This window comes from Toxotes jaculatrix, chromosome 6 (assembly GCF_017976425.1).
Source record: "Toxotes jaculatrix isolate fToxJac2 chromosome 6, fToxJac2.pri, whole genome shotgun sequence".
NCBI classification, from domain to species: Eukaryota; Metazoa; Chordata; class Actinopteri; family Toxotidae; genus Toxotes; species Toxotes jaculatrix.
The window spans coordinates 7611695-7636517 of NC_054399.1; the positions used below are offsets into that span (position 1 = coordinate 7611695).

The 24823-nt window shown below is 54.9% G+C and overlaps 1 protein-coding gene across 2 annotated transcripts; it reads right to left on the reverse strand.

Annotated features, from left to right (window-relative positions):
- Positions 1-591: 591 nt before the first annotated feature.
- On the reverse strand, positions 592-9394 carry plin3 (perilipin 3). Of its 2 annotated transcripts, none has more exons than XM_041039628.1 (8): positions 9301-9394; positions 5599-5688; positions 5149-5344; positions 4718-4800; positions 4001-4232; positions 1864-2204; positions 1302-1517; positions 592-865 (listed from the first exon to the last, which is right to left on the reverse strand). In XM_041039628.1, the coding sequence occupies exons 2-8, from the start codon at positions 5665-5667 to the stop codon at positions 722-724; spliced, it is 1281 nt and encodes a 426-aa protein (XP_040895562.1). In that variant the 5' UTR covers positions 5668-5688; positions 9301-9394; the 3' UTR covers positions 592-721. The 2 variants fall into 2 exon arrangements, with proteins under 2 accessions (XP_040895562.1, XP_040895561.1); XM_041039627.1 differs by having other exon boundaries at positions 1302-1520.
- Between the last annotated feature and the right edge of the window lie 15429 nt (positions 9395-24823).

The window sequence follows — 24823 nt, forward strand, 5'->3', positions numbered from 1 at the left end:
CCAAAAACACAACAACAACAACAACAACAACAACAAACTCACACGGTACTCTTCTAACTATGCTCCACAGTGACACTGACACTGTGCTGTGTCCAGAATTTATTGATATATCAGTTCATTGAACAATCCGTTAGCTGCTTCCACTGACACTTACAAGGTTCACACACATAATACTGAAATTAAAACTGCAGATCTAAAAACAAATGAAATGCACTATGAACACTGCATGACATTAAAGATGCGTGCATGCATCCTATTTTAAGGGGAACCTAGGAGCCCCTAAGGTGGCCTTGACAATGAAAAATTAAAACGCTTAGTTCTGGGAATGCTGTGGATTCTTTTTAGGCACTAACAAGAGTCTTTCAAACTTAAATGGGCACAGACACAGACTGATTTTCAACAGATGTAAAAATAGTTTTACCTTTTCCTGCATAAATAACAAAGTGCACAAATTCATTAATTCTTTAAGGCAACAGTGCAGAGCCTTCAGCTGTAATTAAATTCTACTGACATCACAAATGTAGTGTCATTAAAAAATACATTCTGATTTAGTGAATCATGAAGACAACATGATTATATGAATTTAAGGCCTCTTTCATTAAAGCAAGCAGATTAATTTTAATTTTTTTTTTTTTTTTAAATGGTCCATCTACAGTAAACCACAGTCTTCTGTCACCACACTGATTTTTAACTCATGGAGAAACATAACAAAGTCTTGACATTAGTTTTTTGGGACAGCAGCCTGCTTCATCACTTCGTCTTCCTCAGCCTTTTCAGTGATCTGAGGAGCAAAGGGTCCCACCAGCCAGTTGAGAGGTGTGTTGTTTAGTAGATACTCCATGACACCATCCAGAGACTGCTGAACCTGGGAATAAGCGCATACCAGTTTTACTTTCAACACAGTTTCTTAGTCATAGACATAATCAAAGCAGATATTTCATCTAAAAAAGTTTGCTAAGCTGTATGGTGGGTGGGGAATATTGAGGCTATAGCTGTGTACATTACTAGATACAACACAGACTTGACTGTCCTAGTTTCCTAAATGCATATGAATCAGTAGATAGAGTGGAGTGGATAGAGAGTGGATATTTGTTTATGTAATGTATGCAGGACTGTCCTGTTTAATTCCTGTTCAGTAAAACTCTATGGGTATTATTTAGGCACCAATTAAAAGATAATGGAAGGACTAATTGTGTTAAGTGATCGACTGAAAAAAGAGAGTGAATCGTCAAGCATATTTAACTAAGCTGATGCAGCAAACTAAAAACGCTGCGCTAGAGACAGTGTAACGCAATTAGTACTTGGGTCAGGTGGTGACGGCTCCGTTCCAGAAGGAGGGGTGTGAGAGCGCTGGTGCTCCCGAGAGAGGAGTGCAGTTCTTCAGCTGATCGCCTCGCATTGGTCAGCTGGTCCTGGACTGCACCTGGCAGACCTTGAGCACTTGAAACCACATTCGAGCACGCTGAGCGCAGCTGGTCACTCAGGCCACGCACCATGGAGAGGGCCTGCCATTCTAGCTGCTGTGAACAAAAAATGGAGATAAAAAAACAGAAGAGAACGATAAATAGAAGTATAGACAATAATGTATCACTCTAAACCCACATGATTTAGTAGTGGCTTTCCAATACAATGTCAGCCTCTAAAATGCACTTCTGTTCTATTCCTGAAATAAGAACTCGTTTTGTTTTTGTTCCTCTCAGAGAAATGCACTCACACTTTTCTTTTGTTCACAAGTAGTATTCCAGGTCACTTTGGAGTATACATGCTACAAATGTACAGTACATGCACTGCAAATGCTATGAAATGCACAGATAATCTGATTAGAAGCCATTTGTTCAATTCCCAGTTGCTTCAGCCCCTGACCTCAGATTCATCTTTGCTCCCATCTGGCTCCGACTCAGTCTGTCCACCTCCAGCCTGCTTCTGCTTCCACTCTGTCCAGCGCTGCAGGAGCTGCTCTGAGGCTCCTCCTATCTGGTTACTGGCAGTACCCAGGCCGGTACGGGCACTCTCTAGTAGGTCCAGAGTACTGGTAATCTGAGCCACTGCAGCATAGGTGGCATCCCTGGCATGCCTTGCACGGACGAGGGACTGCTGTAGGGCTCGCTCCTGAACCTTGGCAGAGAGTTTCCCCAAGCGGACAAAGTAGCTGGGGCTGTCCGACGGGGTAGCCACCTCACTGGTGGCAGGTTCAGCCACAGCAGCTAAAAGAGAAAAATGTTAATCTCATATATATTCAAGTGAAATGTTTTATGTAGTGGGGAATCTAGAATTTTAAATATGGCCTTAAATATTTAGGTGTGAACTCTTAAAGGGGAAACTATATCAGTCATTCTTGAACTCTCCTTTTGTTTTTTAGCTTTAACTGTTATGCAGAGCAATACACTGAGGAAATTCAGTATATATACATTCAGTGTGGCAATAGCCAGAGGGCGTGTTTTGACTGATGGATGGAGGTTCAGTTGGTTCCCTTTCTCTGTGCCAGCTGAAGCATCTGTTCTGAGCAGGGGTACTTGACACTGACAGGGCTAAAGCATCTGCTCAGGAGAGACAAAATGACTTGAGTCGCTTCAGTCCCTCCAGTCATTAGCCTGTGGACGCTAAGAGATATGAAGAGTAACTCTGTCTCCCCGTGCCTCTGTTAAAAGCTGCTTTGGTGGGTGTAGGGGTCTTTGCCACAGTAACAACTGAACAAATCCCGAATCCCCCGAGTACTGCCATTACGGGTGCTTTGCTTCTGCCTTGATTACGGTTGCAGATGAATCCTTTTCATATCCATTATCAGAGAACAGGATGGCCCTTTGAGTATTACTGCTCTATTGGAGTATGGCCGGTTGTCATGCTAAAATGACATCACAGTAGCAGGTGTCAAAGCTGTGAGTGTTGGAAACTGTAGGTGCTTCACGGGCCAAGTTAACAGAAGGGAAGTTCACTGGAATGTCCCGCCTCCCTCTCTATGAATAGCATCAGCCATTGATGTGTTCAGATCCAGCCGCAGTGTTAGAACTGAACACTTTTATCACGACTGCCCCCATCTTACCACATCTCGTCTTGCCTTTATAGTTATAATTTATTTGGACAGTCTCATTAAATGTGCTGTTTGATCTATAGATCAATGAAGCAAAGACAGAGTCTTGGCTACTGACTCTCATAGTAAATGGCAAATGCTACTAATGCCATCATTCACACATTTTAATTATGGAATAAATCACATTTAAGTAAACCGCAGTAATGCCAGTGACCATTTGGATCCTTAGACTCTATGATGTATGAAATTAAGCTTGCAGTAATGTAAGCTATATAAAGATAATTATGGAAACTTTTAAATGCTCTTCTTAAAAACAAAACTGTGGCATCATTAAGGCTTAAATGAAAGTAGATGGGATTTTCCTGCCATGTACTTTTCATATGGGAATGTGGAACTAAATACTATTTTTTGAGCAAATGTGTAAAAGGGTGATGTAAGAAGAACAAAAACGTGGCAAAAATCTGAACAAGGACAAAGTGACACTTTTGAAAAATGTAAAACATTTAGAATCATTCCCACTTTGACAGATAGATTGATAGATCTGTAACTTCAAGTACTAACATTGTACAACAACTTGATCTAACCTGAAAGTGATTTGTTACTATTAAAGTTTTGTTTATGTTTATATTTATTATTTACGAGGCACTGAAGTGAAACAGCTCTATGTTTTCAATTATGATCGGGAGAGAATAAATTTGGAATGCTTACTGATTTTCATCAAATCTACAATAAAGCATGTAAATGTCTCAACTTCATATGGTCAAAAACAACTTGAAGACCTTATTATCTGTTTGTTTACTGGCCACTTGTCATCCTTTATTAATTAATTCCAACTGCAGCCTTGTTTCAGCTTCATTTGATCCCACTGTCAAAACACACCTGTCTACACCTCAGCAGCAGACATATGGGTTTATCACCTCCCCTGGTTTTTATGGACTGATTACATTTTCCACATTCAGGACAGCTACTGACCCAGCTCCTTCTCAGTGAGTGGTAGGTTCTGGTCAACCCAGTACTCGGATCGGCTGAGGGCCAGGCCCATCCCACTGCTGACCATCTGGCCCATTCTGGTGCCCATGATGGTGCTGATGCCTCCGCTGACTGCTGCCCGGGTCAGCTCGACACCACCCATCACAGCCCCCACCACAGCATCTTTGGTGCCCGCCACCGACTGGTACACCATGTCTACTGTGTTCGACACCACCTGAGAAACAAAACAGCAGATTATGTGACGTGCTTGAAGAGTGATGGTGGTGCTGTTATGAATTTTCTATATAGCTCTTATTCTAATCATTGACAGATATAAATATACTGTATCAAAGGAAAAAACAGAGACTGTGTTTGTAGGCAGATTAACCCATGGCTAGGTTATTTATACTAAGAGGTGAGAGAAACTGCTCACATATTGTGAAGTGTAAACATTGTTGCTATGGTTACCTGGAGTGTAATACAACTTCTGGACTGATTTAGAAAGCTAGTTAATGACAGGAGCTATGTTTTTAGGTGTCTCATTAATGTGTAGGTTATCACAAGTTATAAAAAGGGAAAAGGCTTAGCCTAATAATGGATAACAGAATAAAGAATCAATCCTGATAGACAGTAAAAAGGAGAGGAGAAAAGAAGCATGAGCCACAGCAAACTATGCAAAAGAGGATCTGAAATGTATTCTTTGCCTGCATTATAGCCGACCTTGTCTGCTGGTTGGTGAAGAATGGGCAGCTTCTCTTCCATCTTTTCCAGTCCTTTCAAGGCATACTCATTTACTGTGGCAACTGAAACAAGTGCACACCAAAACAGGAATTTTCTTGAGATTTTAGAGGAATTAAATGTTACAAGAATCCTCTGCTAAATGTGTCAGAGATGAGTGATATACCAAATAACAAGAACAGTCATTAAAACAGTTTCATGTTTACTGTACAGTAGGAACTGAAAGGCTTTTAATGATTTATGTGAAACCTCAAGTAAACGATCTGCAAATTCTGTTCTCAGAAGAAGAAACCCATTATATTCATAGTTTGTATTATAACCCAGAGGTAACAAGTGGACCTGACATTCTTTTATAGTAGTGCAATGCTGTCATTGCACACATATTACATCATATTTTTCACAGAACAACTTACGCTGTGGTTCTATAATGTCCAAAAGAGGCTTGGACCTGGTGGCTGCAGCTGCTCCCAGGGTTCGGGCCCCACTTTCTGCTGCATTCATCACTCCCTTCAGCAAGGGCACGTTATCTTTGGTGCTACTGTAGGCGCTGGAAACCACCTCACAAGCTGAACTGACCAAGGGCAAGTTGGTCACTCTGGAAACAACATTCTAGGGAAGAAGAAGAAAAAAAACAAAACAGCAACCATTACTGTCATTGAAAAGACATAAAAATTATGAAATACAATCCCGTCTCTGTAGAATTCATTTTCATCATTTTTGTAAAGAGTTTAAGTGTTCTGTTAGGAATAATGATTGATTCCCCACAGTAGCTTATCAAAATGGGGGGATTCTAAGCACCAAATGAGATCATAATATGCCTCAGTTTAGTAATAGGTGTCGATTTGGGTCACAGTGCTCCTCACCTGCTGGTCTCCATTAGCTGGTTCTGCTGCTGCAGCTCCACTCTCATTAGTCTTCCCCCTGTCTGCCATTGTGACTGCTGGATTCAATCTCTGACAAGGAATATAGAGTGCCAGAAACAGAGATTCACCCCACACTGCTTGGTATGCATGATGAAATCCATCTTCTTCTCTGATATTCGTTGTTTAAATGGCTGATATACTTTATCTTGCACAGAAGTAAAGCTTCATGAATTTGGAAATGGAATTGCTGTCCTGTGCTGTACTGACAGTGTAATATAGGCAGAGAGGTAACTCAACCATGTTAAATTCATTTGTTAACACTATGATGCAACGAGGAAGAAACTGCACTTAAAAAAATAAAATGGTGCAGACGAGTAAACAGTTCAAGTCACTATGTCAAAGTTTAAAGTAAGAAATTGGATAATGGTACATTTGGAATTTTGATTTTTCTTGTTGCTTTTTTTTTTAAACTATGGAGCATCTTGAAAAAGTATTAAGTTCAGTGGGTAAACAAAATCTAGAACTTATTCATGAAAAGAGAGATTAATGGCCAGCGTTTGGTAGAAGTGAAACAGAAATAAGACAAGGCCTATTTCTTCAGTTCAGTGAGAACAGCACCCTGAAACTACACTGGCACCTCAAGGTAATGCTTGCTTTTATATTAAAATCTCTGTAATTATGAATACAACATGTAATGAATACAGAAATGATCAATTAAGGGAAAGAATTGTGGAGATACAAAAGCTGGTCTAATTTGAAATTATAGTACAGAGTCAGAAAAAACCATGAATAATGGTAAGAACTGTGAACCCACGGGGCACTAATGCTGGAGATCGATTGCTCACAAGCTCACATGGACCTCGGATATCATTTATATCAAGTGAAAACTCCCCAGTGAAATATTAAGCAATGCTGCATCTCTACCAATGTAAAATACTGCTTTAAAATGAAAACTAGGCCAAAAGAATTACTCAACTGAAATACTGCTTTAACTTAAAAAAAACTACCCTATTACAGTAATACAATACAATACAATGAAGTCGCCTTAAATTAAAACTAGATATCACACTTAATTGGGCCACAGAAAACAGTAAAATACAATAACTTATTCAGCCAATTGTCCATTTATATGTCCAATTTATATTCTTCTTGAAGTCATGAGGAGATATTAAATGCAACTTTAAAATTAGAATAAGCCCAACTCTGTTCATGATGAGTGATGTGATACTAACTGTTCCCCCACCGCCCATTTGACGTGTGTCTTCTAGGAGCGGCCGATATGGAAAAACTCCTCTATCATAGTAAAGTGAGTGTAATGTAACACCGGAACTGTAATTTCCGTCATTTGGTGATTATTTTCTTGACAGATCAATGAATTATTTAGACTCTAAAATGTCAGTAATAGTAAAAAAAAAAAAAGGCTATCCTAGTTTCTCAGAGTCCAAGTGGACGTCTGCAGAACAGTCCAAACCCCAAAAATTTTTTGCTTAGATGACTTTAACAGCTAATCAATTATCAACATAATCTGCAGTCAATCCACTAAACTGCTCTTAGTTTCAGTTCTAATGTAATATATATCACAATACTGATTTATACTGTCATCAAGAGAGAATCTATTTATGGATAAAACAACCAGATATGAATGTCTGTTTTGCAGGGACTTAACATTGATTCAAAAATTGCACTGCAATATAATCATAAATCTGGGAAGTAACTGGCAGAAATATAATGAAAGTAATCAAAAGTAATCAAAAACACAACAAAGAGATGCAGGTAAGGGAAGTGAAGAGGCAGGTTAGCAGATATGAAAGGACCCCCACCCGCCACCCACAGCAAGATCTTCTCCTTCTGGTGCTCCCAACATGTGGACAGCATCTGTCTGTGTTCTACCAGATGGTGAAGAGAGACAGAGGTGGACTCCCACCCACCTGTCTTCACTACAGCACTGTTAACAAGCGTTTGACATGCTTGATCTGATCTATAGGGCAGATGTGTCAAAGAGTACATGACCTCTGTGATCATACTAGAGGAGAAATATGCAGCAGTAGCATCAGGACTGTGTCCAACCAGCTGTAACCTGCTGTCAGCCAGCAGTAAATGCTCGGGCAGATTAGGCTACACATCCACCTGACAGGAGGACCTGCTGACAGAGGAGCGAGCCTTATATCCAACAAAATACACTCAGGTTCCTACCATGGATGACCTTCATATAGATTTACTGTTATTCATTGCACATGTTCTTGTAGATGTCAAAATGAATATAAAAAACCCTTGCTGATGTTTTCATGACCTCTCCGGTTCCAGGCGATTTCACAGGGCTCTGTGTGATTGCAATTGCATTTTGTTGCAACAGCTTTGTTGAGCAACGTGTTTTTCTGAGAAGCAGTTGATGAGATCTCCGCTGACTTTATTACAAACCAAAGTCTGACACTACGCTCCCTGATATCAAGTGTGAGATGAACCTGAGATAATTTTGAGAGCCACAGTACATATTGTGAGGAAGGCCGTTGCGTAACACTGCCGAGCTGTTTTAGATGTTCAGAAACCATCATCTGTGATTCCAGCAAGACACTCATAAAAAAGACTAGCTGCCTTCTTCCTGTGTTGTCAGATTATTTGGCACATCCCTCACACTGTTGAGCCACATCAACCCCTTTCAGAAAAGGCAAAGCCACCACGCTCCCTCTGGAGCTGAAACAGTATGTGACCTCTGATATTAATGGACAAGCTTGGTGTATCTCCAGGAAACTATTGAGACACTTGTCATCTGGGACTGAAACAGCAGATAAATGACTACGAGTGAGAGACTACAGCTGTCCATGATCCAACAGACAGACAGACACAAAGATGCTAAGGGCATCCAGGATGAATCTTAGTGGTCATGTGATGATTAAAGGGAAAGAAAGGCAAACGAAAATGAGTTTTGGGTTTTTCTTTTTGTGAAACATCAGATACTTTATTTCTTGAGGCCTCTAAAATTCCCTCAAACAAAACAATCCAAGAGCGTAAAAATCTCTCCTTGGTCAAGGTGCTTGCAGGTCATGTCGACACAGGAGACTGCTTCATTTCCAAAGCTAAAAAAAAAAAAAGGGTTGGCAGCCAGTGCCTGAGCACAATATGACATTAATCAAAGACACCTAATATAAAATGCTGTGCGTTGCCAGTCACTGAAAAGATGCCCAGTTTCTGAAGAATGAGTCCCATGTGGAGCGAAAAAAAAACAAAAAAACAGGATATAACAGCAGCAGCCTTCTTGCATGGTTGATGTATAATGTGATAACTCTGCTCAGAGGAAGATTTCCACCTGGGATCAGGCCGCAGAAATCCCATTTTAGCTGCTTCTTGCCTCAGAAGGGGGCGCACTCTTTTAACCTTACTACACAGCAGCTGTCACTTCCTCCAGTTTATGGTTGATGAACTTTACCCCAGACGAGGAACTAATACTACTTGCCAACATTACTCCAGCAAATAACAAACGGTCTTCGGGTTCCTCCTAAACGAATCATAACTTCTGGTAAGACGCTTCACTCTGCGACATTAACAAGAAGGTGAGATTCCTCAGTTGCTTCATAGGGAAGTAAGGTTAGTTTTAAGGGCGGGTAACCCAGCTAGCTCAGCTAACTTTAACTAATGGAAGATTGGTTTGGGAATAAATAAATAAATAAAACAAAACAAAACCGAGCTGTCAAATCAGTCACTGACCTCGCTGGCAGCCCGCTGTTCCTCTGTCCTGCCGCGACCTGCAGTGTAGCGCTGGTCGATGAACCGCTCCAGCCTATAAAAAAAAAAAAGCCCCCCCCCCCCGTCTCTCTTTCACCCGGACTGTAGAGCTGCAACACCGGCGGCCCAGAGAGGCGGAGAGAGAGGGTTGTCTTATCAACTTTTAACCAATTAAATCACAGCTCAGTCAGAGTGGGCTACAACTATACCATCTGATTCAAATAAATGTAAAGGCATTCGTATAAAAAAAAAAAACAACAACAACAACAAAACAAAACAAAACATTCATACACAATCAGACATGTTTTTGCTGCTGAAGTCACTCAAGATTTTTGTATGAAATTGCCTTTTGAATTTGTTTCTAGTTTATGAGATAGACTCTGATAGTATATCCCCCACCACCCTGGGTCGCGGTTTCATTTATTCCATCTGAGGCACGCCCACGCTCAGGGGCAGGCATCCCCCACCCCACCACCCTGGGTCGCGGTTTCATTTATTCCATCTGAGGCACGCCCACGCTCAGGGGCAGGCATCCCCCACCCCACCACCCTGGGTCGCGGTTTCATTTATTCCATCTGAGGCACGCCCACGCTCAGGGGCAGGCATCCCCCACCCCACCACCCTGGGTCGCGGTTTCATTTATTCCATCTGAGGCACGCCCACGCTCAGGGGCAGGCATCCCCCACCCCACCACCCTGGGTCGCGGTTTCATTTATTCCATCTGAGGCACGCCCACGCTCAGGGGCAGGCATCCCCCACCCCACCACCCTGGGTCGCGGTTTCATTTATTCCATCTGAGGCACGCCCACGCTCAGGGGCAGGCATCCCCCACCCCACCACCCTGGGTCGCGGTTTCATTTATTCCATCTGAGGCACGCCCACGCTCAGGGGCAGGCATCCCCCACCCCACCACCCTGGGTCGCGGTTTCATTTATTCCATCTGAGGCACGCCCACGCTCAGGGGCAGGCATCCCCCACCCCACCACCCTGGGTCGCGGTTTCATTTATTCCATCTGAGGCACGCCCACGCTCAGGGGCAGGCATCCCCCACCCCACCACCCTGGGTCGCGGTTTCATTTATTCCATCTGAGGCACGCCCACGCTCAGGGGCAGGCATCCCCCACCCCACCACCCTGGGTCGCGGTTTCATTTATTCCATCTGAGGCACGCCCACGCTCAGGGGCAGGCATCCCCCACCCCACCACCCTGGGTCGCGGTTTCATTTATTCCATCTGAGGCACGCCCACGCTCAGGGGCAGGCATCCCCCACCCCACCACCCTGGGTCGCGGTTTCATTTATTCCATCTGAGGCACGCCCACGCTCAGGGGCAGGCATCCCCCACCCCACCACCCTGGGTCGCGGTTTCATTTATTCCATCTGAGGCACGCCCACGCTCAGGGGCAGGCATCCCCCACCCCACCACCCTGGGTCGCGGTTTCATTTATTCCATCTGAGGCACGCCCACGCTCAGGGGCAGGCATCCCCCACCCCACCACCCTGGGTCGCGGTTTCATTTATTCCATCTGAGGCACGCCCACGCTCAGGGGCAGGCATCCCCCACCCCACCACCCTGGGTCGCGGTTTCATTTATTCCATCTGAGGCACGCCCACGCTCAGGGGCAGGCATCCCCCACCCCACCACCCTGGGTCGCGGTTTCATTTATTCCATCTGAGGCACGCCCACGCTCAGGGGCAGGCATCCCCCACCCCACCACCCTGGGTCGCGGTTTCATTTATTCCATCTGAGGCACGCCCACGCTCAGGGGCAGGCATCCCCCACCCCACCACCCTGGGTCGCGGTTTCATTTATTCCATCTGAGGCACGCCCACGCTCAGGGGCAGGCATCCCCCACCCCACCACCCTGGGTCGCGGTTTCATTTATTCCATCTGAGGCACGCCCACGCTCAGGGGCAGGCATCCCCCACCCCACCACCCTGGGTCGCGGTTTCATTTATTCCATCTGAGGCACGCCCACGCTCAGGGGCAGGCATCCCCCACCCCACCACCCTGGGTCGCGGTTTCATTTATTCCATCTGAGGCACGCCCACGCTCAGGGGCAGGCATCCCCCACCCCACCACCCTGGGTCGCGGTTTCATTTATTCCATCTGAGGCACGCCCACGCTCAGGGGCAGGCATCCCCCACCCCACCACCCTGGGTCGCGGTTTCATTTATTCCATCTGAGGCACGCCCACGCTCAGGGGCAGGCATCCCCCACCCCACCACCCTGGGTCGCGGTTTCATTTATTCCATCTGAGGCACGCCCACGCTCAGGGGCAGGCATCCCCCACCCCACCACCCTGGGTCGCGGTTTCATTTATTCCATCTGAGGCACGCCCACGCTCAGGGGCAGGCATCCCCCACCCCACCACCCTGGGTCGCGGTTTCATTTATTCCATCTGAGGCACGCCCACGCTCAGGGGCAGGCATCCCCCACCCCACCACCCTGGGTCGCGGTTTCATTTATTCCATCTGAGGCACGCCCACGCTCAGGGGCAGGCATCCCCCACCCCACCACCCTGGGTCGCGGTTTCATTTATTCCATCTGAGGCACGCCCACGCTCAGGGGCAGGCATCCCCCACCCCACCACCCTGGGTCGCGGTTTCATTTATTCCATCTGAGGCACGCCCACGCTCAGGGGCAGGCATCCCCCACCCCACCACCCTGGGTCGCGGTTTCATTTATTCCATCTGAGGCACGCCCACGCTCAGGGGCAGGCATCCCCCACCCCACCACCCTGGGTCGCGGTTTCATTTATTCCATCTGAGGCACGCCCACGCTCAGGGGCAGGCATCCCCCACCCCACCACCCTGGGTCGCGGTTTCATTTATTCCATCTGAGGCACGCCCACGCTCAGGGGCAGGCATCCCCCACCCCACCACCCTGGGTCGCGGTTTCATTTATTCCATCTGAGGCACGCCCACGCTCAGGGGCAGGCATCCCCCACCCCACCACCCTGGGTCGCGGTTTCATTTATTCCATCTGAGGCACGCCCACGCTCAGGGGCAGGCATCCCCCACCCCACCACCCTGGGTCGCGGTTTCATTTATTCCATCTGAGGCACGCCCACGCTCAGGGGCAGGCATCCCCCACCCCACCACCCTGGGTCGCGGTTTCATTTATTCCATCTGAGGCACGCCCACGCTCAGGGGCAGGCATCCCCCACCCCACCACCCTGGGTCGCGGTTTCATTTATTCCATCTGAGGCACGCCCACGCTCAGGGGCAGGCATCCCCCACCCCACCACCCTGGGTCGCGGTTTCATTTATTCCATCTGAGGCACGCCCACGCTCAGGGGCAGGCATCCCCCACCCCACCACCCTGGGTCGCGGTTTCATTTATTCCATCTGAGGCACGCCCACGCTCAGGGGCAGGCATCCCCCACCCCACCACCCTGGGTCGCGGTTTCATTTATTCCATCTGAGGCACGCCCACGCTCAGGGGCAGGCATCCCCCACCCCACCACCCTGGGTCGCGGTTTCATTTATTCCATCTGAGGCACGCCCACGCTCAGGGGCAGGCATCCCCCACCCCACCACCCTGGGTCGCGGTTTCATTTATTCCATCTGAGGCACGCCCACGCTCAGGGGCAGGCATCCCCCACCCCACCACCCTGGGTCGCGGTTTCATTTATTCCATCTGAGGCACGCCCACGCTCAGGGGCAGGCATCCCCCACCCCACCACCCTGGGTCGCGGTTTCATTTATTCCATCTGAGGCACGCCCACGCTCAGGGGCAGGCATCCCCCACCCCACCACCCTGGGTCGCGGTTTCATTTATTCCATCTGAGGCACGCCCACGCTCAGGGGCAGGCATCCCCCACCCCACCACCCTGGGTCGCGGTTTCATTTATTCCATCTGAGGCACGCCCACGCTCAGGGGCAGGCATCCCCCACCCCACCACCCTGGGTCGCGGTTTCATTTATTCCATCTGAGGCACGCCCACGCTCAGGGGCAGGCATCCCCCACCCCACCACCCTGGGTCGCGGTTTCATTTATTCCATCTGAGGCACGCCCACGCTCAGGGGCAGGCATCCCCCACCCCACCACCCTGGGTCGCGGTTTCATTTATTCCATCTGAGGCACGCCCACGCTCAGGGGCAGGCATCCCCCACCCCACCACCCTGGGTCGCGGTTTCATTTATTCCATCTGAGGCACGCCCACGCTCAGGGGCAGGCATCCCCCACCCCACCACCCTGGGTCGCGGTTTCATTTATTCCATCTGAGGCACGCCCACGCTCAGGGGCAGGCATCCCCCACCCCACCACCCTGGGTCGCGGTTTCATTTATTCCATCTGAGGCACGCCCACGCTCAGGGGCAGGCATCCCCCACCCCACCACCCTGGGTCGCGGTTTCATTTATTCCATCTGAGGCACGCCCACGCTCAGGGGCAGGCATCCCCCACCCCACCACCCTGGGTCGCGGTTTCATTTATTCCATCTGAGGCACGCCCACGCTCAGGGGCAGGCATCCCCCACCCCACCACCCTGGGTCGCGGTTTCATTTATTCCATCTGAGGCACGCCCACGCTCAGGGGCAGGCATCCCCCACCCCACCACCCTGGGTCGCGGTTTCATTTATTCCATCTGAGGCACGCCCACGCTCAGGGGCAGGCATCCCCCACCCCACCACCCTGGGTCGCGGTTTCATTTATTCCATCTGAGGCACGCCCACGCTCAGGGGCAGGCATCCCCCACCCCACCACCCTGGGTCGCGGTTTCATTTATTCCATCTGAGGCACGCCCACGCTCAGGGGCAGGCATCCCCCACCCCACCACCCTGGGTCGCGGTTTCATTTATTCCATCTGAGGCACGCCCACGCTCAGGGGCAGGCATCCCCCACCCCACCACCCTGGGTCGCGGTTTCATTTATTCCATCTGAGGCACGCCCACGCTCAGGGGCAGGCATCCCCCACCCCACCACCCTGGGTCGCGGTTTCATTTATTCCATCTGAGGCACGCCCACGCTCAGGGGCAGGCATCCCCCACCCCACCACCCTGGGTCGCGGTTTCATTTATTCCATCTGAGGCACGCCCACGCTCAGGGGCAGGCATCCCCCACCCCACCACCCTGGGTCGCGGTTTCATTTATTCCATCTGAGGCACGCCCACGCTCAGGGGCAGGCATCCCCCACCCCACCACCCTGGGTCGCGGTTTCATTTATTCCATCTGAGGCACGCCCACGCTCAGGGGCAGGCATCCCCCACCCCACCACCCTGGGTCGCGGTTTCATTTATTCCATCTGAGGCACGCCCACGCTCAGGGGCAGGCATCCCCCACCCCACCACCCTGGGTCGCGGTTTCATTTATTCCATCTGAGGCACGCCCACGCTCAGGGGCAGGCATCCCCCACCCCACCACCCTGGGTCGCGGTTTCATTTATTCCATCTGAGGCACGCCCACGCTCAGGGGCAGGCATCCCCCACCCCACCACCCTGGGTCGCGGTTTCATTTATTCCATCTGAGGCACGCCCACGCTCAGGGGCAGGCATCCCCCACCCCACCACCCTGGGTCGCGGTTTCATTTATTCCATCTGAGGCACGCCCACGCTCAGGGGCAGGCATCCCCCACCCCACCACCCTGGGTCGCGGTTTCATTTATTCCATCTGAGGCACGCCCACGCTCAGGGGCAGGCATCCCCCACCCCACCACCCTGGGTCGCGGTTTCATTTATTCCATCTGAGGCACGCCCACGCTCAGGGGCAGGCATCCCCCACCCCACCACCCTGGGTCGCGGTTTCATTTATTCCATCTGAGGCACGCCCACGCTCAGGGGCAGGCATCCCCCACCCCACCACCCTGGGTCGCGGTTTCATTTATTCCATCTGAGGCACGCCCACGCTCAGGGGCAGGCATCCCCCACCCCACCACCCTGGGTCGCGGTTTCATTTATTCCATCTGAGGCACGCCCACGCTCAGGGGCAGGCATCCCCCACCCCACCACCCTGGGTCGCGGTTTCATTTATTCCATCTGAGGCACGCCCACGCTCAGGGGCAGGCATCCCCCACCCCACCACCCTGGGTCGCGGTTTCATTTATTCCATCTGAGGCACGCCCACGCTCAGGGGCAGGCATCCCCCACCCCACCACCCTGGGTCGCGGTTTCATTTATTCCATCTGAGGCACGCCCACGCTCAGGGGCAGGCATCCCCCACCCCACCACCCTGGGTCGCGGTTTCATTTATTCCATCTGAGGCACGCCCACGCTCAGGGGCAGGCATCCCCCACCCCACCACCCTGGGTCGCGGTTTCATTTATTCCATCTGAGGCACGCCCACGCTCAGGGGCAGGCATCCCCCACCCCACCACCCTGGGTCGCGGTTTCATTTATTCCATCTGAGGCACGCCCACGCTCAGGGGCAGGCATCCCCCACCCCACCACCCTGGGTCGCGGTTTCATTTATTCCATCTGAGGCACGCCCACGCTCAGGGGCAGGCATCCCCCACCCCACCACCCTGGGTCGCGGTTTCATTTATTCCATCTGAGGCACGCCCACGCTCAGGGGCAGGCATCCCCCACCCCACCACCCTGGGTCGCGGTTTCATTTATTCCATCTGAGGCACGCCCACGCTCAGGGGCAGGCATCCCCCACCCCACCACCCTGGGTCGCGGTTTCATTTATTCCATCTGAGGCACGCCCACGCTCAGGGGCAGGCATCCCCCACCCCACCACCCTGGGTCGCGGTTTCATTTATTCCATCTGAGGCACGCCCACGCTCAGGGGCAGGCATCCCCCACCCCACCACCCTGGGTCGCGGTTTCATTTATTCCATCTGAGGCACGCCCACGCTCAGGGGCAGGCATCCCCCACCCCACCACCCTGGGTCGCGGTTTCATTTATTCCATCTGAGGCACGCCCACGCTCAGGGGCAGGCATCCCCCACCCCACCACCCTGGGTCGCGGTTTCATTTATTCCATCTGAGGCACGCCCACGCTCAGGGGCAGGCATCCCCCACCCCACCACCCTGGGTCGCGGTTTCATTTATTCCATCTGAGGCACGCCCACGCTCAGGGGCAGGCATCCCCCACCCCACCACCCTGGGTCGCGGTTTCATTTATTCCATCTGAGGCACGCCCACGCTCAGGGGCAGGCATCCCCCACCCCACCACCCTGGGTCGCGGTTTCATTTATTCCATCTGAGGCACGCCCACGCTCAGGGGCAGGCATCCCCCACCCCACCACCCTGGGTCGCGGTTTCATTTATTCCATCTGAGGCACGCCCACGCTCAGGGGCAGGCATCCCCCACCCCACCACCCTGGGTCGCGGTTTCATTTATTCCATCTGAGGCACGCCCACGCTCAGGGGCAGGCATCCCCCACCCCACCACCCTGGGTCGCGGTTTCATTTATTCCATCTGAGGCACGCCCACGCTCAGGGGCAGGCATCCCCCACCCCACCACCCTGGGTCGCGGTTTCATTTATTCCATCTGAGGCACGCCCACGCTCAGGGGCAGGCATCCCCCACCCCACCACCCTGGGTCGCGGTTTCATTTATTCCATCTGAGGCACGCCCACGCTCAGGGGCAGGCATCCCCCACCCCACCACCCTGGGTCGCGGTTTCATTTATTCCATCTGAGGCACGCCCACGCTCAGGGGCAGGCATCCCCCACCCCACCACCCTGGGTCGCGGTTTCATTTATTCCATCTGAGGCACGCCCACGCTCAGGGGCAGGCATCCCCCACCCCACCACCCTGGGTCGCGGTTTCATTTATTCCATCTGAGGCACGCCCACGCTCAGGGGCAGGCATCCCCCACCCCACCACCCTGGGTCGCGGTTTCATTTATTCCATCTGAGGCACGCCCACGCTCAGGGGCAGGCATCCCCCACCCCACCACCCTGGGTCGCGGTTTCATTTATTCCATCTGAGGCACGCCCACGCTCAGGGGCAGGCATCCCCCACCCCACCACCCTGGGTCGCGGTTTCATTTATTCCATCTGAGGCACGCCCACGCTCAGGGGCAGGCATCCCCCACCCCACCACCCTGGGTCGCGGTTTCATTTATTCCATCTGAGGCACGCCCACGCTCAGGGGCAGGCATCCCCCACCCCACCACCCTGGGTCGCGGTTTCATTTATTCCATCTGAGGCACGCCCACGCTCAGGGGCAGGCATCCCCCACCCCACCACCCTGGGTCGCGGTTTCATTTATTCCATCTGAGGCACGCCCACGCTCAGGGGCAGGCATCCCCCACCCCACCACCCTGGGTCGCGGTTTCATTTATTCCATCTGAGGCACGCCCACGCTCAGGGGCAGGCATCCCCCACCCCACCACCCTGGGTCGCGGTTTCATTTATTCCATCTGAGGCACGCCCACGCTCAGGGGCAGGCATCCCCCACCCCACCACCCTGGGTCGCGGTTTCATTTATTCCATCTGAGGCACGCCCACGCTCAGGGGCAGGCATCCCCCACCCCACCACCCTGGGTCGCGGTTTCATTTATTCCATCTGAGGCACGCCCACGCTCAGGGGCAGGCATCCCCCACCCCACCACCCTGGGTCGCGGTTTCATTTATTCCATCTGAGGCACGCCCACGCTCAGGGGCAGGCATCCCCCACCCCACCACCCTGGGTCGCGGTTTCATTTATTCCATCTGAGGCACGCCCACGCTCAGGGGCAGGCATCCCCCACCCCACCACCCTGGGTCGCGGTTTCATTTATTCCATCTGAGGCACGCCCACGCTCAGGGGCAGGCATCCCCCACCCCACCACCCTGGGTCGCGGTTTCATTTATTCCATCTGAGGCACGCCCACGCTCAGGGGCAGGCATCCCCCACCCCACCACCCTGGGTCGCGGTTTCATTTATTCCATCTGAGGCACGCCCACGCTCAGGGGCAGGCATCCCCCACCCCACCACCCTGGGTCGCGGTTTCATTTATTCCATCTGAGGCACGCCCACGCTCAGGGGCAGGCATCCCCCACCCCACCACCCTGGGTCGCGGTTTCATTTATTCCATCTGAGGCACGCCCACGCTCAGGGGCAGGCATCCCCCACCCCACCACCCTGGGTCGCGGTTTCATTTATTCCATCTGAGGCACGCCCACGCTCAGGGGCAGGCATCCCCCACCCCACCACCCTGGGTCGCGGTTTCATTTATTCCATCTGAGGCACGCCCACGCTCAGGGGCAGGCATCCCCCACCCCACCACCCTGGGTCGCGGTTTCATTTATTCCATCTGAGGCACGCCCACGCTCAGGGGCAGGCATCCCCCACCCCACCACCCTGGGTCGCGGTTTCATTTATTCCATCTGAGGCACGCCCACGCTCAGGGGCAGGCATCCCCCACCCCACCACCCTGGGTCGCGGTTTCATTTATTCCATCTGAGGCACGCCCACGCTCAGGGGCAGGCATCCCCCACCCCACCACCCTGGGTCGCGGTTTCATTTATTCCATCTGAGGCACGCCCACGCTCAGGGGCAGGCATCCCCCACCCCACCACCCTGGGTCGCGGTTTCATTTATTCCATCTGAGGCACGCCCACGCTCAGGGGCAGGCATCCCCCACCCCACCACCCTGGGTCGCGGTTTCATTTATTCCATCTGAGGCACGCCCACGCTCAGGGGCAGGCATCCCCCACCCCACCACCCTGGGTCGCGGTTTCATTTATTCCATCTGAGGCACGCCCACGCTCAGGGGCAGGCATCCCCCACCCCACCACCCTGGGTCGCGGTTTCATTTATTCCATCTGAGGCACGCCCACGCTCAGGGGCAGGCATCCCCCACCCCACCACCCTGGGTCGCGGTTTCATTTATTCCATCTGAGGCACGCCCACGCTCAGGGGCAGGCATCCCCCACCCCACCACCCTGGGTCGCGGTTTCATTTATTCCATCTGAGGCACGCCCACGCTCAGGGGCAGGCATCCCCCACCCCACCACCCTGGGTCGCGGTTTCATTTATTCCATCTGAGGCACGCCCACGCTCAGGGGCAGGCATCCCCCACCCCACCACCCTGGGTCGCGGTTTCATTTATTCCATCTGAGGCACGCCCACGCTCAGGGGCAGGCATCCCCCACCCCACCACCCTGGGTCGCGGTTTCATTTATTCCATCTGAGGCACGCCCACGCTCAGGGGCAGGCATCCCCCACCCCACCACCCTGGGTCGCGGTTTCATTTATTCCATCTGAGGCACGCCCACGCTCAGGGGCAGGCATCCCCCACCCCACCACCCTGGGTCGCGGTTTCATTTATTCCATCTGAGGCACGCCCACGCTCAGGGGCAGGCATCCCCCACCCCACCACCCTGGGTCGCGGTTTCATTTATTCCATCTGAGGCACGCCCACGCTCAGGGGCAGGCATCCCCCACCCCACCACCCTGGGTCGCGGTTTCATTTATTCCATCTGAGGCACGCCCACGCTCAGGGGCAGGCATCCCCCACCCCACCACCCTGGGTCGCGGTTTCATTTATTCCATCTGAGGCACGCCCACGCTCAGGGGCAGGCATCCCCCACCCCACCACCCTGGGTCGCGGTTTCATTTATTCCATCTGAGGCACGCCCACGCTCAGGGGCAGGCATCCCCCACCCCACCACCCTGGGTCGCGGTTTCATTTATTCCATCTGAGGCACGCCCACGCTCAGGGGCAGGCATCCCCCACCCCACCACCCTGGGTCGCGGTTTCATTTATTCCATCTGAGGCACGCCCACGCTCAGGGGCAGGCATCCCCCACCCCACCACCCTGGGTCGCGGTTTCATTTATTCCATCTGAGGCACGCCCACGCTCAGGGGCAGGCATCCCCCACCCCACCACCCTGGGTCGCGGTTTCATTTATTCCATCTGAGGCACGCCCACGCTCAGGGGCAGGCATCCCCCACCCCACCACCCTGGGTCGCGGTTTCATTTATTCCATCTGAGGCACGCCCACGCTCAGGGGCAGGCATCCCCCACCCCACCACCCTGGGTCGCGGTTTCATTTATTCCATCTGAGGCACGCCCACGCTCAGGGGCAGGCATCCCCCACCCCACCACCCTGGGTCGCGGTTTCATTTATTCCATCTGAGGCACGCCCACGCTCAGGGGCAGGCATCCCCCACCCCACCACCCTGGGTCGCGGTTTCATTTATTCCATCTGAGGCACGCCCACGCTCAGGGGCAGGCATCCCCCACCCCACCACCCTGGGTCGCGGTTTCATTTATTCCATCTGAGGCACGCCCACGCTCAGGGGCAGGCATCCCCCACCCCACCACCCTGGGTCGCGGTTTCATTTATTCCATCTGAGGCACGCCCACGCTCAGGGGCAGGCATCCCCCACCCCACCACCCTGGGTCGCGGTTTCATTTATTCCATCTGAGGCACGCCCACGCTCAGGGGCAGGCATCCCCCACCCCACCACCCTGGGTCGCGGTTTCATTTATTCCATCTGAGGCACGCCCACGCTCAGGGGCAGGCATCCCCCACCCCACCACCCTGGGTCGCGGTTTCATTTATTCCATCTGAGGCACGCCCACGCTCAGGGGCAGGCATCCCCCACCCCACCACCCTGGGTCGCGGTTTCATTTATTCCATCTGAGGCACGCCCACGCTCAGGGGCAGGCATCCCCCACCCCACCACCCTGGGTCGCGGTTTCATTTATTCCATCTGAGGCACGCCCACGCTCAGGGGCAGGCATCCCCCACCCCACCACCCTGGGTCGCGGTTTCATTTATTCCATCTGAGGCACGCCCACGCTCAGGGGCAGGCATCCCCCACCCCACCACCCTGGGTCGCGGTTTCATTTATTCCATCTGAGGCACGCCCACGCTCAGGGGCAGGCATCCCCCACCCCACCACCCTGGGTCGCGGTTTCATTTATTCCATCTGAGGCACGCCCACGCTCAGGGGCAGGCATCCCCCACCCCACCACCCTGGGTCGCGGTTTCATTTATTCCATCTGAGGCACGCCCACGCTCAGGGGCAGGCATCCCCCACCCCACCACCCTGGGTCGCGGTTTCATTTATTCCATCTGAGGCACGCCCACGCTCAGGGGCAGGCATCCCCCACCCCACCACCCTGGGTCGCGGTTTCATTTATTCCATCTGAGGCACGCCCACGCTCAGGGGCAGGCATCCCCCACCCCACCACCCTGGGTCGCGGTTTCATTTATTCCATCTGAGGCACGCCCACGCTCAGGGGCAGGCATCCCCCACCCCACCACCCTGGGTCGCGGTTTCATTTATTCCATCTGAGGCACGCCCACGCTCAGGGGCAGGCATCCCCCACCCCACCACCCTGGGTCGCGGTTTCATTTATTCCATCTGAGGCACGCCCACGCTCAGGGGCAGGCATCCCCCACCCCACCACCCTGGGTCGCGGTTTCATTTATTCCATCTGAGGCACGCCCACGCTCAGGGGCAGGCATCCCCCACCCCACCACCCTGGGTCGCGGTTTCATTTATTCCATCTGAGGCACGCCCACGCTCAGGGGCAGGCATCCCCCACCCCACCACCCTGGGTCGCGGTTTCATTTATTCCATCTGAGGCACGCCCACGCTCAGGGGCAGGCATCCCCCACCCCACCACCCTGGGTCGCGGTTTCATTTATTCCATCTGAGGCACGCCCACGCTCAGGGGCAGGCATCCCCCACCCCACCACCCTGGGTCGCGGTTTCATTTATTCCATCTGAGGCACGCCCACGCTCAGGGGCAGGCATCCCCCACCCCACCACCCTGGGTCGCGGTTTCATTTATTCCATCTGAGGCACGCCCACGCTCAGAGGCAGGCATCCCCCACCCCACCACCCTGGGTCGCGGTTTCATTTATTCCATCTGAGGCACGCCCACGCTCAGAGGGCAGGCATCCCCCACCCCACACCCTGGGTCGCGGTTTCATTTATTCCATCTGAGGCACGCCCACGCTCAGGGGCAGGCATCCCCCACCCCACCACCCTGGGTCGCGGTTTCATTTATTCCATCTGAGGCACGCCCACGCTCAGGGGCAGGCATCCCCCACCCCACCACCCTGGGTCGCGGTTTCATTTATTCCATCTGAGGCACGCCCACGCTCAGAGGCAGGCATCCCCCACCCCACCACCCTGGGTCGCGGTTTCATTTATTCCATCTGAGGCACGCCCACGCTCAGGGGCAGGCATCCCCCACCCCACCACCCTGGGTCGCGGTTTCATTTATTCCATCTGAGGCACGCCCACGCTCAGAGGCAGGCATCCCCCACCCCACCACCCTGGGTCGCGGTTTCATTTATTCCATCTGAGGCACGCCCACGCTCAGAGGCAGGCATCCCCCACCCCACCACCCTGGGTCGCGGTTTCATTTATTCCATCTGAGGCACGCCCACGCTCAGAGGCAGGCATCCCCCACCCCACCACCCTGGGTCGCGGTTTCATTTATTCCATCTGAGGCACGCCCACGCTCAGAGGCAGGCATCCCCCACCCCACCACCCTGGGTCGCGGTTTCATTTATTCCATCTGAGGCACGCCCACGCTCAGAGGCAGGCATCCCCCACCCCACCACCCTGGGTCGCGGTTTCATTTATTCCATCTGAGGCACGCCCACGCTCAGAGGCAGGCATCCCCCACCCCACCACCCTGGGTCGCGGTTTCATTTATTCCATCTGAGGCACGCCCACGCTCAGAGGCAGGCATCCCCCACCCCACCACCCTGGGTCGCGGTTTCATTTATTCCATCTGAGGCACGCCCACGCTCAGAGGCAGGCATCCCCCACCCCACCACCCTGGGTCGCGGTTTCATTTATTCCATCTGAGGCACGCCCACGCTCAGAGGCAGGCATCCCCCACCCCACCACCCTGGGTCGCGGTTTCATTTATTCCATCTGAGGCACGCCCACGCTCAGAGGCAGGCATCCCCCACCCCACCACCCTGGGTCGCGGTTTCATTTATTCCATCTGAGGCACGCCCACGCTCAGAGGCAGGCATCCCCCACCCCACCACCCTGGGTCGCGGTTTCATTTATTCCATCTGAGGCACGCCCACGCTCAGAGGCAGGCATCCCCCACCCCACCACCCTGGGTCGCGGTTTCATTTATTCCATCTGAGGCACGCCCACGCTCAGAGGCAGGCATCCCCCACCCCACCACCCTGGGTCGCGGTTTCATTTATTCCATCTGAGGCACGCCCACGCTCAGAGGCAGGCATCCCCCACCCCACCACCCTGGGTCGCGGTTTCATTTATTCCATCTGAGGCACGCCCACGCTCAGAGGCAGGCATCCCCCACCCCACCACCCTGGGTCGCGGTTTCATTTATTCCATCTGAGGCACGCCCACGCTCAGAGGCAGGCATCCCCCACCCCACCACCCTGGGTCGCGGTTTCATTTATTCCATCTGAGGCACGCCCACGCTCAGAGGCAGGCATCCCCCACCCCACCACCCTGGGTCGCGGTTTCATTTATTCCATCTGAGGCACGCCCACGCTCAGAGGCAGGCATCCCCCACCCCACCACCCTGGGTCGCGGTTTCATTTATTCCATCTGAGGCACGCCCACGCTCAGAGGCAGGCATCCCCCACCCCACCACCCTGGGTCGCGGTTTCATTTATTCCATCTGAGGCACGCCCACGCTCAGAGGCAGGCATCCCCCACCCCACCACCCTGGGTCGCGGTTTCATTTATTCCATCTGAGGCACGCCCACGCTCAGAGGCAGGCATCCCCCACCCCACCACCCTGGGTCGCGGTTTCATTTATTCCATCTGAGGCACGCCCACGCTCAGAGGCAGGCATCCCCCACCCCACCACCCTGGGTCGCGGTTTCATTTATTCCATCTGAGGCACGCCCACGCTCAGAGGCAGGCATCCCCCACCCCACCACCCTGGGTCGCGGTTTCATTTATTCCATCTGAGGCACGCCCACGCTCAGAGGCAGGCATCCCCCACCCCACCACCCTGGGTCGCGGTTTCATTTATTCCATCTGAGGCACGCCCACGCTCAGAGGCAGGCATCCCCCACCCCACCACCCTGGGTCGCGGTTTCATTTATTCCATCTGAGGCACGCCCACGCTCAGAGGCAGGCATCCCCCACCCCACCACCCTGGGTCGCGGTTTCATTTATTCCATCTGAGGCACGCCCACGCTCAGAGGCAGGCATCCCCCACCCCACCACCCTGGGTCGCGGTTTCATTTATTCCATCTGAGGCACGCCCACGCTCAGAGGCAGGCATCCCCCACCCCACCACCCTGGGTCGCGGTTTCATTTATTCCATCTGAGGCACGCCCACGCTCAGAGGCAGGCATCCCCCACCCCACCACCCTGGGTCGCGGTTTCATTTATTCCATCTGAGGCACGCCCACGCTCAGAGGCAGGCATCCCCCACCCCACCACCCTGGGTCGCGGTTTCATTTATTCCATCTGAGGCACGCCCACGCTCAGAGGCAGGCATCCCCCACCCCACCACCCTGGGTCGCGGTTTCATTTATTCCATCTGAGGCACGCCCACGCTCAGAGGCAGGCATCCCCCACCCCACCACCCTGGGTCGCGGTTTCATTTATTCCATCTGAGGCACGCCCACGCTCAGAGGCAGGCATCCCCCAC